The sequence below is a fragment of the Myodes glareolus genome, chromosome 6 (genome assembly GCF_982192425.1).
Source record: "Myodes glareolus chromosome 6, mMyoGla1.1, whole genome shotgun sequence".
Taxonomy (NCBI): Eukaryota; Metazoa; Chordata; class Mammalia; order Rodentia; family Cricetidae; genus Myodes; species Myodes glareolus.
Window position 1 is genome coordinate 6,835,487 of NC_142031.1, and position 13,477 is coordinate 6,848,963.

At 50.9% G+C, this 13,477-nt stretch overlaps 1 protein-coding gene across 7 annotated transcripts in view; it reads left to right on the forward strand.

Annotated features, from left to right (window-relative positions):
* The first annotated feature begins 947 nt into the window (after positions 1-947).
* The window catches only part of H6pd (hexose-6-phosphate dehydrogenase/glucose 1-dehydrogenase), a 30,935-nt gene continuing 18,405 nt past the window's right edge, over positions 948-13,477 (forward strand). The window contains exons 1-3 of one of the 7 annotated variants that reach the window (XM_085690247.2): positions 948-1,218; positions 2,496-2,559; positions 8,034-8,169. Coding sequence is in view for 2 of the 7 variants with exons in the window: in XM_048415337.3 (XP_048271294.1) it covers positions 6,597-6,694 (98 nt within the window). In the remaining 5 variants the exon portion in view is untranslated. Of the gene's footprint in view, positions 1,219-2,495; positions 2,560-6,501; positions 6,695-8,033; positions 8,170-9,726; positions 9,856-13,477 lie in introns of those variants that run through there. The other 6 variants (XM_048415360.3, XM_085690248.2, XM_048415347.3 and 3 more) reach the window with 6 other exon arrangements.

Consider the following 13,477-nt stretch of genomic DNA (forward strand, 5'->3'; position numbering starts at 1 on the left):
TGGTTTGCATTTTCTCTCACACCAGGAGGCTTTCCAGGTGGCTCAGAGGTGGCCATGCCGTCTTTCTGCCTGTGCGGTGGCTGGGAGGAACCTCTGAAGGAGGAACAGAGCAATGGTACTCCAAGAGTAAAGATGGGCATCCTCATCCAGGAGGGGCCCAAGGGCATCCTGCTGTCAGTGCAGTGCCATCTCCGCCTTCGTTAGCCCGAAGTTGCTTGAGGGCCACGGAGGGAAGAAGCAGCTTCATCTTCAGCGTCAGGAGTCATGGGGGACACTGGAGGGTTAGCATTAAAATGGGCGTGAGGTTGGGAACAGTGCACCAAAATGGATAGGGGATGGAGCCAAGAGCTGAGATCTTTTACACACCTGCTACTCTTCATAAAGCACTGTTTTATTTCCTGTCTTACTTAAGGCCTCGCAGGCGCAAGATAACCCTCATCAGAACACAGAGAGAGTCCCAAGCCCCTTACAGTTAGGGGGCATCAGAGATCTGGAGCCGACTGGTGAAGGTGTGGGAAGGGTGTACACTCCCGGCCTTTAACTCACTCCTCTGGGTACAGTGGACCAAGCTATTCACTCTACAGATGGGGGACCATGAGGCCTGGGGACAGCAGGAAACCTGTTCCAGCTTCCAGAGGACAAGTCAGAGACACTGCTCATCCTCTGAATTTTCTCAACGACACATCCACTATCTTCACCCCTAGCAATCTTTAGGGGCACACGCGCTTTCCCGCGCAGCAGGGCAGCCCTGCCATTGAGAGCATGACCCGGATAGCAGAAATGACCACGGAAGCAAGGCAAGCAAGAGCCCAATTGTAGCAGCAAAACCTTAGGAAGCACTCGAAGGCCCCGCCTCCTCCACCGCACCCGCGAGATAGGGGGCGTGCCCAGGTCATAGGCTCCGCCTCCTGCGCGCGCTTCGCTCTAGGCCCCACTGCGCGCGCTCCGGGCGCCCGGGTGACCGCAGCGCGGGGCCGCGGTGGCCAGAGGCCTGCCCGCTGGGCCCTGTCTCTACGCAGCCTGAAACACTGCGGCATCCCGGGTTGAATTTGGCCTCGCGCCCGGGCGCTCTCGAAGCACCGAAGCGCGGCCCCGAGTGAAGCGCGCACCTGCCGAAGACGAAGCGCGGGCAGGGGGTCGCAGGTCCCTTCCACCCCCCGACCCCAGCCGCCTGTCGTGCTAGCCAGCCCGGGCCACTTCCCGGAGGAGCGAGATGAAGTAAGCTGCACCCCCCCTGCTTATTCTGGGCTGCGCACTTCTTGCATCCAACGGCACGCTTGCCAGCCGGCCACAAAGATGGCTTGGGTCCCACGGTGCTCGCCCGAGTCACCGATCCTCCACCCGCACGCTCCTCCTTCCGCGGAATAAAGGCATCATCACCCCACCCCACCTCACCCCACCTCTGCAGGGCCTGGGGATGCGGTGCAGTTAGGTGAAGGGCCGGTAGGAGGCGACCAGGCCCCTTCCCCGGCAGCCCTGGGGGCCCAGCGCGCCCTTGTCCCTAGGCTTCCCGGAACGTGCCGCAGAGAGAAAGCCGGTGATTTCCCAATGCTTAAACTTTGGCAGCTGCTATTGTGTGAGCGTTTCCAGCATACCGACCCAGCAAATTCTTTTCCAGGGACGTGGGGCGTCTGAAAGTAGGCTTCCCCAGTCTTGAATGCTTAGCCGGAAGTAAGAACTGAAAATTCCATATGGCTGATACAGTAGCTAGTCCACCCCTCTGTCGTGGCCTTTGAAAGGTAACCAGCTGGAAAACCAGGACTCCTGTAGTCTCTGCCGTGATGCATGACTCGCTGAATCTTTTGAATTGATGAGGCTAATCCTTATTTTGGGAGCACATCCCAGAAAAGCGGCTGTTTAAGAGGGACATCTTTTATCCCAGCACTTGGAGGAATGGGGGCAGAGGTGGGAAGATCTCTGAGGTCGAAGCTAGTAGTCTTTTCTACATTGAGCGTTCTAGGCTAGCCACACAGTGAGACTCTACCTTAAAAAAATACTGTGTTTGATTTGAGCACGGCTCAGTTTTTAAAGAGTTTTGTATTTAACAACAACAGCAACAAATTTTAAATACAAGGTGATTTAACAGAAAACAACAGATTACTATTGGCTGTTTGGGTAGAACAGCATTTCTGAGACCGAGGCAGAAGAATGCCCAGCCCAGGCCAGCCTGGACTACCTGGCATGCTCTTTTCTCAAAACCAAACCAAACAAAACCATAAAGGAGAATTAGGAAGATGGCTTTGGCCATCGATGGCCCAGGCCACCAGATCTTCCCGGGGCAGCTGTCCTGGGCTGTAAAGTCAGGAAAACCCCTTACACCGTGTCGTCACGAAGTACAGTTTGTTCCCTGATCCTATTTCTTCTGGCCAGCCACTAAAATGAGGTCGTTTATCCCCATTTTACAGCAGGGAAGGTAATCCAGAAGTAAGCCAGGGGTTTAGGGCTGCACAATCTCAGCCTCACTCTTCTCACTGGCGCCATTGTTTTCCACCTAGGACATCGTGAGTGCTAGGCAAGCCCCAGACCTTTGGCTACAGCCCAGCTCATACTCCTTTGCAAGTATGTTATTTTTAAAAGCTCTTTTTAAAAATTTGTGTGTATGAGTATTTCGCCTGCATGTGTATAAGCATACCATGTGTGTGTCGTGTTCGGCTAAAAGAGGGCATGGGCTCTCCTGGAACTGGAGTTGTGAGCTGCCGTGTGGACGTGGGGAATCAAACCTGAGTCCTCTGCAAGAGCGGCATGTGCTTTTAACCACTGAGCCATCTCTCCAGCCTTATTTATTTTATTTGTATGTGCGTGTGTACATGCGTGTACGTTCACATGCCTGTGGAGAACAGAAGAGGGAGTAGCAGTGCTAGGAACTGAATCTCAGTCTTCTACCAGAACAGCAAGTGCTATTACCTGCTGAGCAAATTCTCTAGGTCGACCCTCACCCCACCCCACCCCCGTGCCCTAGTTTGTTTTGTTTTTATCTTATTTATTTATTTTATTATTTTGTGTGTGTGGTTGGGGGTTTTATCTCCATGCATATCTGTATGCCACACGTGTACCTGGTACGCTGGAGGCCAGGCGTGTCTGAAATTACAGATGGTTGTGAGCTGCCACGTACATGCTGGGAAATAAATTCAGGTCCTCTACAAGAGCAGCAGGTACGCGTAACTGCTGAGTCATCTCTCCAGCCCTGTTGTGTGTTTTGGGAACAAGGTCTTGTTTTGTATCCCAGGCTGGTGTCAAGCTCTTGGGTCACAGGGCTGTGGACAGGTACCGCGACACCCGGCTATCGTACTCTGTTCTTCTGGCCGGATGGTAGACTTCTCAAGAGTTGAGAAGGGGCCATGCCAGCCCTGTAGCTCTTCAGCCTTTCGTCAGTCTGGTCAGATGAAACCATGCCTTGCAGGTTTCCTGTGGCAAGGTGGTTCGTCACTTCCGAGGCTTGGTGGGAGCTACCTTCATGATGCTCATGTTTAGTGGCAGAAGCTAGCATTTTGGGAGAGCTTACAACTTGCCAAGCATGGCACCAGAGTGCCTTACATGGATCATCTTCTTGTGTACTTGTGACGGACTTGCTTTTCTATTTTGTGGTTGAGGACCGCAGAGGTTAGATATTGTCTCAGGTCACCCAGCTGCAGAGAGGCCTGGAGTACACAATTCCAGATTGTATGCTCAGTGTCTTCGCCCACAGGGCTTTTGGGGTTTCGCTTGGGTATCGACTCCAAGTATTCCTAATATCAGAAGGAGGGCGTTTGAGATGCTATTAGGCAAGTGGACATGGGGCCTTAGCAGAGACCACTGAGAGGCCATTAGTGTTCGGTGACACGACAGCTTAGAGCAGTTCCTGGCCAGCTGGCTTATGTGAGCAGCCACTGTCAGGAAAACCAGTAATGGTACACCATGCTGCTGCCTGCCATTTCGTTGTTTGGGGATTCTTTTTCTCTTTTTTTAAGATTTATTATTTTTATTTCTGTGTATGAGTTTTTGTCTGCATATATGTATGAATACCACGTGTGTACAGTGTCTGCAGAGGCCAAAAGAGGTCGCTGAGTTCCCTGGAACTGGAGTTACAGATGGTTATAAATCATCATGTGGGTGCTGGGAGCCGAACCTATGTCCTCTGCAAGAACAGCAACTGCTCTTAATTGCGGAGCCGCCTCCAGCCTTTAGCCACACATTTTATCGTGGCCTCGGCAGTTGGCTCCACAACCAGGCCTGTCACCTGAGGGTGTCTGACCATCAGCAGGGTAGTTTACCTTCCCGTGTCTTAGTTCACTGCTCTGGAAATGGCTGATGACAGCACCTACCTCACAGACCAGCAGCAGGAGTGGAAGGGTTCGTCGCGTGTCAGACTCCAAGCCTAGCATTTGGCAGATGGCATTCGCACCATAAATAGCTCACACTACCGAAGTGTTGTCATACGCAAGAAGCAGCTGCTGGTGGGTTGCAGCGGCACGGCGCCTGACGTGGCCGTTACAATGCGTTGTTTTCATACCGTCGTTCAGTCCTGGGCGTCTTGTTCACGAGGTTACAGTGATCCTGTGCAAATGGCATTTATGTGATCACTAGCAAATGTCACACGGAGCTTGCTGAGTGCTTGGCCCTGTTTTGGATGCCAGAGACACTGCACTGAAGTGAACGTACCTCTCCCTGCCTCAGGCTGGACGTCGTCATCAAACAGGGTCCTAGAAAGTGTTATAGACGTAGGGCTGGGGATGTGGCTCGTTGGGTGGAGTGCTTGCCTAGCATACACAACATATCCAACACGGCACAACACTAAACATGGCGACTCATGCCTGTCATCCTAGCATTCAGAGATAGAGGAGGGAAGAACAGAAGTCCATGGGTCTGAAGAGATGGCTCAGCAGTTAAGAATATTGGCTGCTCTTCCAGAGGACCTGGGTTCAATTCCCAGCATTCCCATGGCAGCTCACAACTGTCTGTAACTTTCATTCCAGGGCACCTGAAGCCCCATTCTGGCCTCTCCAGGCACCAGCATGCATACGGCACACAATCACACACAACACCCACATGCAGCAAATAAAGCAAGGAAAGTCAAGGTAATCCCCAACTACATATCACGTTTGAGGGCAGCCTAGGATACAGGAAACTGGGAAGGAAGAAAAAGGAGGGAGGAAGGGAAGGAAGGAAGGGAGGACGGACGACGGATGGAAGGAGAGACTCCATTTCTCATAGAGTGGGGAGGCGGGAGGAGGCATGAAGTGGAGGTTGCAGTTCTAGTATTTTGTGGAGTGGCCTGAGAAATCCTGACTGAGCAAGTGGTCTTGCCGAAGTTAGGGAAGGAATGCACCTGCAGGGCAAAGTAGGCCAGACAGAGAACAGAGCCAGCACAGAGGTCCTGAGGCAGGAGGATGCGCAGAATAGTATAAGAGGTAAAGAAGTGATCGTGAGAAGCTAGAATGTGTAGACCTGGGTACAGGAAAATGACGCGATCCTACCACCGCTGGGAGGGTCACTCTGGCCCCTGTGTTAGACTCAACTGTGCAGGGGCCGGAGGGAGATGCAGGAGGGAGGGAGGGCATTCTGTAGGAATCCAGGCAGACGTGCTAGCAGAATAGACAAAGACGGTGGGAAATACTGTATGCCAAACCTCTGTAACTTTTATTGTGTTTGTGTGCATACCTGTATACACATGTATGTGCCTATGTGTGTACACACATGGAGGTCATAGAACAAGTACGGGAGTTGGAGCTCTCCTTCCAGCCTGTGGATTGAGCTCAGGTCATCAGTCTTGGTGACAGGTGCCTATGGCTGCCCCCAGATATAATTTGAAGGTCGATACCGGTATTCTCCAACAGACCAGACACCTCTTAAGGTTTATGCTCTGAACATGTGTGTGTTTGCTGGGACTTGTGGAAGCCACATTTGAAGTAGGTTGGGAGGTGTAGTGGTAATGCCTGTAACTCCGGTGCTAGGGAGGATGAGGTTGGAGATAAGAGTTGAGGCCAGCCTGGGCTACAGAGAGATGCCTTGTCTCAAAAATAAAGAAACACAGACCTGAAGGCGGGGAAGGAGGGGAAGCAAAAGAAGGAGAGGGAAGGAAAAGGAAGAGAGGAGATTTGGGGTAAAGAGGCCAGGTGCATGTTGATGTGGTTAAGCCTAGTCAGCATTCAGCTAGTGGGATCAGAGGATTAGTGTGGGTTGATTGATTACTCTAGAGGTGAGGTGGGAGGGTCCAAACTGGACATACAGGCTTGGCTGCACAGATAGCAACTGGCTGGTCAACTTTGAACAGCTGCTGTGTGGGAGGCGAGGATGGGGCTGGGGAATTTGATTTAAGATCTTTGCCAATCTCCACGTTACAGATGTCCTCCGTTCAGCCAATCAAGGGCACATAGCAAAAAAGTGGTCTCATGGCTAGGAAACGCTATTCTGAGTGTGTGGTGACCTTTGCTCTTTATAGAATTCAGTTGGTTATTCAGTAATGTAACTTGAATTTAGTAATAACTATGCTTGACAACCAGTTTTGAAAATACCCGGAAATTTAGCAATCGAACCTTGGAGACCGGTCCAAAGGGGCTTTGGGTTTCATCACTGCCTCTAGCTGCCATCAGAGGAGGCCAGGGAAAGGGCTCCTTGGAATGAGCTCCATCTGGAAGCCCTGGTCCCCAGATTGGCTGCAGTGGACTAAATGCAAATCAAGGTTGAATGCCACAGGTTCTGTTCTTTGCCTGCTCTGGTGAGTCTGGGTGTCAGGGCCTCAGAAGTAGAGGGGACCTTTGGTTGATAAGGGCAATTCTCTGTGTTCTTTTATTTGAAATCTTGTTTCCTTCCCAGTTCTTTTTAAAAGTTTAGATTTCTGGGCTGTGATTTGAGGTGTGTCTCCTCTTCTCGCTCCATCCCCAGGAGTCAGCTCTGTCAGTAGCATCTGTGGGAGCTAGAAAAGGAATGGGGGTAGGTATGATCCCTGATTTTCCCTCTCTCTGCTGGCCTGAGCAGGGACAGCTGTGGGCTGGCTGGCCATGTCCCCCTTCCATGTGAGGGTAAACGGGAGACGGAGCTGGACACTGCCCCTGTTCACCATGGCTGGCCAAGTCTGCCTTTCACCTTTTGGAACGTGAGCAGGGCCTTTGTCTAAATGGGCGGACGCTCTAATGGCCTCCCTTAGTCGGGCTTGGAGAGCTGAGGGTATTGGAATCAGATCCCTGTGTGCACACTCAGTCCTGATTCTAACACGAGCCTGTCAGAGCAATGTATTGTCGCACAGAGGAGGCCCACCTGTCTTCCTTCTTGCTGACTCCACCTCCTCTTACTTATTTTATTTTGTGTGTAAGAGTGCTTTGCCTGCGTGTCTGTATGTGCACCATGTGCATGCTTCGTGTAGGTTTCCCTGGAACTGGAGTTTAGGATGGTTGTGAGCCACCACTGGGTGCTGGGAACGGACCCTCTGCAAGAGCAACAAAAGCTCTAAACTGCTGAGCCATCTCTCCAGCCTCTACCCTCTCTCTTCTTCTTCCTTCCTGTACTGTCTTTTGATATGGGGTTGCTGTGTAGCTCAGGCTAACCCTGAACTCACAATCCCCCGACTCCCAAGGACTGAGATTGTAGACTTGAGTTACCATGCCCTGTTCCAACTGTTTCTTGAACAACAACAAAAGCAATTTATCTGTGAAATTGTATTCTCTATACTCTTTTGTTTGTTTTGTTTCTCGGGACAGGGTTTCTCTGTGTATCCCTGGCTGTCCTAGAATTCACTCTGTAGACCAGGTTGTAGACTTGCATTTATATTTCTTGGCCCTGTGACCCCTTCCAGAGGTCTCCCCTAGCACTTCCCTGTCGATGTGGCTAGGTGGTGGCGCCTCCTTGATAGTAGGGCAGGACCTCCCTGGCAAAGCATGGAACCAAAGGCCGGTAAAGTACCTGAACCCACTTAGTTCATTTCCCAGGCGAGGAGGCTGAGGCCTTGGCAGATTAAATGCCTTCTTCACAATTGTGTGGTTGTTTAGGATGAAGGCAAGAATGTGGCTGAGAATGACATTTTCCAGTGTCCCTGTTGACATCTCTGTCCTCTCCTCCAGCTTCTCGGCCTGTTGAGTGATGCTTTCCTGACTGATGGCTTAATTAGACAACAAAGAAAGCAAGGGAGAAGCAAAGTCCTAAGTGGGCGTTTGCCCTGCCTCGTGACCAACGTCCAGCATTGTGTGCGCAGCTCTGGTAGGTTCATCTCATAGCCCTTTCCTCTCAGTGGGTGCAGAGCTCAGAGGGAGGAGTGCTTGTGTAAACCTCCTCAGACTGCAGCCTCTGCAGCGCGGGAGGGGAGGGCGCAGCAGCAGGAGGAGAGCTGAGCCCAGGTCTCACTGTCCTCATCCTGGGAGGCTGAGCTGGCTGTGAGGTTGGAACAGGCTTTGCTCACCAGGGTGCTTGGCGAGTTGGCTCTGCAGGCTAGAGGTGAGGGCAGTGGCCCAGTATCTCACTAATGGTGTGCACTCTAGGGCAGGGAATCACTTTATAGTAAATTAACTTTCTTTCCTTTCTTCCCCCCTGGGTCAGGGTCCCCAACCACTTATATTGCAGGCTGGCTTTGCATTTCTGACCACCCTGATTTCACCTTCCAGGTGCTGGGTTACAGGGGCACATTGCCATACCTGGCCTGTTTAAGTAGTCTAATTAGTTAACATTTGTCTAGTATTCTCTCTCTCTCTCTCTCTCTCTCTCTCTCTCTCTCTCTCTCTCTCTCTGTCTCTCTCTCTTTCTCTCTTTGGTTTCTCAAGACATGGTTTCTTTGTGTAACAGCCGAACTTGCTTTTGCCTGCCTCTGCCTCCGAGTGCTAGGATTAAAAGTGTGTGCCACCACCACTTGGCTAGTATTCATTTTTAAAAGACTTTTTTATTACTCTTTGAGGACCTTCTACACCACTCTTTAGTGTGTGTTACGCGTATGCACATGTATGTACTTGCCATGGCGTGAAGCTGGGGGTCAGAAAACAAATCTGTGGAGTGAAATTTCTCCTTCTGCCATGCTAGTTCCAGGTGCTGCAATTGGGTCGTCATGCTTCTTGGTAGCAAGTGCCTTTACCCACTGAGGCATCTCATCCACCTGGGGTGGGGGTGAGAGAAAGAGGGTGGAGGAAGGAGAGAGATTGTGTGTGTGTGTGTGTGTGTGTCTGTTATATTGCTCGGTTTTGGTTTGGAGAGAGTCTTACTATATAGCCTAGGCTGCCTTGAACATTTAGTAATTTAGTAATTCAGAAGGCCTTAGTCTTCTGACTGTTGGGATGACAGGCATGGGCCTAGGTACATGGCTGTGCATGTTTTTGTTTTGTTTTGCTTTGGTTTGGATCACATGCAAACCAAAGACTCACATCTCTGTCAGTCTTTCCAACCCTTCCCTCTTTCAGGTCAGCAGGATCTGTCATGATTTTTTTTAGTGTGCTAGAGACTGGACCCAGGCCTCACTCCCGATAGACAGAAGGACCCAGGCCTCACTCTCGATAGACAGAAGGACCCAGGCCTCACTCCTGATAGACAGATGGACCCAAGCCTTACTCCCGATAGACAGATGGACCCAGGCGTCACTCACAATAGATAGATAAAGATAATCTGCCACCGACTGGGTTCTTCAGCCCTTTCCTACTCTTAATTTTGGGACAGGGTTTCTCTAAATTGTCCAGACTGACCTCAAACTCCATTTGTATGGTGCTGGAGAATTATCTGTATTCTGTCAATCATGTATTTTAATAAAATGCTGATTGGCCAGGCAGGAAGTATAGGCGGGTCAACCAGACAGGAAGTAGAGGCGGAGTAATGAGGCTAGGATAAGGCTAGGGAGGAGAAAGGTTCCTCAGCCACTCCTGCGCAAACCTCCGAAGAGGCAGCATGTAACATGTCCAGCTGAGAAAGGTACGGAGACATTATGGCTAACATAGATGAGAATAATGGGTTAATATAAGTTATAAGAGTTAACAAGAAGCCTGACCTAATGGGCCAATCAGTTTATAACCTGATGTAGACTCTGTGTTATTTTCTTTGTTGCTTGCTGGCTGTTGGGGTACTGGGAGGGACAGTAACCCCAACAAGCCTGCCCCCTCATGTTACATTTGTAGTCCAAGCTGGCCTTGAACTTTTGACTCCCCTGCCTCAACATCTCAAGAGCTAGGACTGTAGACATGATCCACCTTGCCTGTTTTCCACCATGTTTTATAGATGAAGAAGTCAGGACCAAAATGGATTGAGTTGTTTCTGGGGGTCCTGCGGCTAGGAGGGTGAAGGCCAGTGCTTGGAACCTCCATGTCATGACTGACTAAGAAAGAGGGTTAGCGTGGTAGCGTGAGCTTTATGGTTTGTAATTCATTCCTCCTAGTCTCCTCATGCAGTATGAGAATCATGTCAGAACCAGTGGACTGAGGCCGTACAGCTGGCTCGCCCAGTTCATGTCGGCTTCCACAGTCAACACAGGATTTAGTTGAAGCCATTTATAGCAAGGAGAAGGGTCAATTAAAGCATCTAAGGACGAGCTCAAGCAGGATCGTTCTGACTTGGTGATGGGAATAGGAGGCCAGGCGTGTGCGTTATTTTATTTTTTCCTTTTGTGTGTATGGGTGTTTTGCATGCACCATGTGCATGCCTGGTGTCTGCAGAGGCTAGAAAAGGTCATTGGATCCCCTGGGACTGGAGTTAGAGTTGTGACCTGCTTTGTGGGTGCTGGGGATCTAACTCTGGAAGCAACTAGTGCCCTTCGCCACCAAGTGGACTCTCCAGCCTGTCTGTTTGGATGCAGATGTCTCCTGTGCTCAGTGTTCTGGAACCTGGCAGCTTTGGCCTCTCCATCAGAATGTGCGTCTTAAACAGTTCCCTGGGGAACTCAAGCACACACTGCAGCTTGAGCTTTGCTGTTCAGGTTAAAAAAACAGGATCATAATAAAAACAAGTAACATGCCCCCTCCCCATCAACACCTGAGACCATAATAGCAGCATCCATGTCCCTGCCTCCAACCAGCTGTAACATTCGAGAGGGCAGGCTCTGCACCTCGCCTGGGCAGCACAGTAGAGCTGACCATGTTGGTGGACATGTGGGTGAACCAGCCCCGAAGTTGTGAGCATGGGAGAGCTGTCCCCCAGTACTCATCTGTCTTGTGGCAGCAGCACCCCCATCAAAGCCTGAGGCAGTTGGAAGAGCATGCCCCGAGGTCCTAAGAGTGGGGGAGCTGTCCCTGCCCTTCATCGGCTGTAGCATTTGGAAGAGTGACCCCCATATCTCACCTGGGCAACACAGTAGAGCTGTCCCTGAAGGTGTAGGTGTGGAAGAACTGACCCTGAAGATGCAAAAGCCAGAGAACTGGCCCAGCCCCTTACTCCGCCTCAGCAAGGGGTGAACTAGCCAGGGCAATGCAAGAGAGCTCACCCTGGTGGTGAAGAGTGGGAAGAGCCGATGGACTGACCAACCCTGCAGCTAGGGTTCTGTGTTGGCCACCCCAACATCCACTTTATCTGTGAGCACGGGAGTGAGGGGTGGGGGCGGGGTAGGTGGCAGCAACAGGATATCCAGGAAGAGTCCCAGAAAGGTCCCAGCATTGATGGTGTAGCACAAACCAGGGGCCTCAAATCAGACTGATGCTTCCTTGCGATGAACGCCTGCGTGTAAAAGTGTATGGGTAAAGGGTTACTGCTTGGCTCGCTGTGTCACACCGCAGCTTCCAGGTCAAGGTTTTCCCTTTCTCACCTTCTTTTCCTTTTTTCTCTTAAATTTTATTTTGTTTTATTCTGGAAGGGTGGGAGGGAGATGGGTGGGATTGGGAGGCATGATGGGAAAGACACAAAGAATAAATAAAAAGAAAGTTAAAAAAATCAAGTAACACATATAACACCCCTGAAAGTTAAAAAACTAATTAGCACTTAACGCTGCTTTCAGGAAGAGCAGTTACGTAGGTGTTTGGTAATCACTATGTAAACAGTGCTGTTGTAATTCCCAGTGTTGCTTGCTCCAGGAGTTCTGGAATGCAAGAGAGTTTACCTGGGCATTAGGTCCAGAACACACACCGTCAGAGGACACCGGTGTGATAGAGGGCCAGAAGGCAGTGTGGGTCAGGTGCCCTCCATCCCCATTGTCCTCAGAGAGGCGGCCTTGGGCTCCCCCACCTGCCAGCCCCTGCAAGACTCCCCAGCTTCTCTCTGTCCCAGCACATCCTGAGCCCTGGCTCCCAGGACCGGATCAGGAGTCTGGTGTGCAGCTTGCCAGTTGGCGCCTCCTCCTTCTCCAGGCTGTTCTCTGGGCTTCAGATTTCTCCTGCACTGACCTTGCAGCTTTTCCTTCCCCCGGGGCAGAGCTGTTGCCAGTTGAGAAAGAAAGGCTCAGGTGCCAAGGACAGGAATTGGGAAGCAGAGGAAAATGGAATGCCCTGTAGTCCGTCTGTGTGTTTGAGAAGGAGCAGAGATCCAGGGTGAGCAGGAGAGGAAGGCTGGGGCCGCTCAGGCCCTTTGAGCGGAGGAAAGTGTGTTTTGTGGATGCTGGCACAGACACTGTTATTGGACCCTTGTCTTACTTGGGTGTCATTAGAGCCATCTTGGAGGTGGGTCCCCAGAGAAATGAGGAAGGAAGACTAGGACCAGGTAAAAGCAGGTGCATGGCTCACACCTGTAATCCCAGCACTTCAGAGACTGAGGCAGGAGAATTGCCATGAGTGTGAGGCCAGCTTGGGCTACAAAGTAAGATCCTGTTTCATATAATGGCAACAACAATCAAATAAACAGGCAAATTTAATCCCAACTGCACAGTGCTGGTAGGCCGGTCAACTCTGTGGGAGCTTTTATATGTTCGATGATCTCTCTAAACCCGGTTTCCCATCTGTGTGGCCGTATTTATTCTGTTAATGTTGTCTGGTTTATGAACAGTGTTCAGCCAGTTTCTGTTGTCTCCTTTACCTCTGTACTACACCCTGTTTCCACCTTTACTTCCCATAGCTGTGGGTCCTCTCTGATCCCTTCTGCCCTTTCCCAAAGCCCAGCTTCAGTAGAGACCCTGAGGACTATGGTGATATAAACACAGCGCTGGGCCAGAACAGAAAACCAACCCATACTCAGGTGCTCTTGTGACTTGATCCAGGCCTCTTGCTTCTCAGAAATGCCAGCTGCCTCAAGTCAGGCTGGAAAAGCTGGCCAGGAAGGCATGTTTGCCCGTGGAAGGCCAGTAAAGCAACTGCAAGGACCCAGCTTGCCACTGTCACCATGGAAGCTTCATCCCACAGCACCTCAGCCTTTCCACGTGCAGAGGGGACTGCAGTTAGACTGTCCTGTGTGGGTCCTCACACAGTAAATCTGGATCCAGTAAGACCGGACTGAGAGCGTTTGGGTTTATGATTGACACATATATTCTGATTAAAACCCAGAGACAGATATTGGAGTTCAGCCTGAAGGTCAGAAAAGCAAAGCAGTCAGTCATTGGCTCTTACCTCGACCTCAGTCCAAAATGGCGATCCTGCCTCCAGGAATCTCAGAATGAGACTGTGTGTGAGAGCTGTCTCCTCCT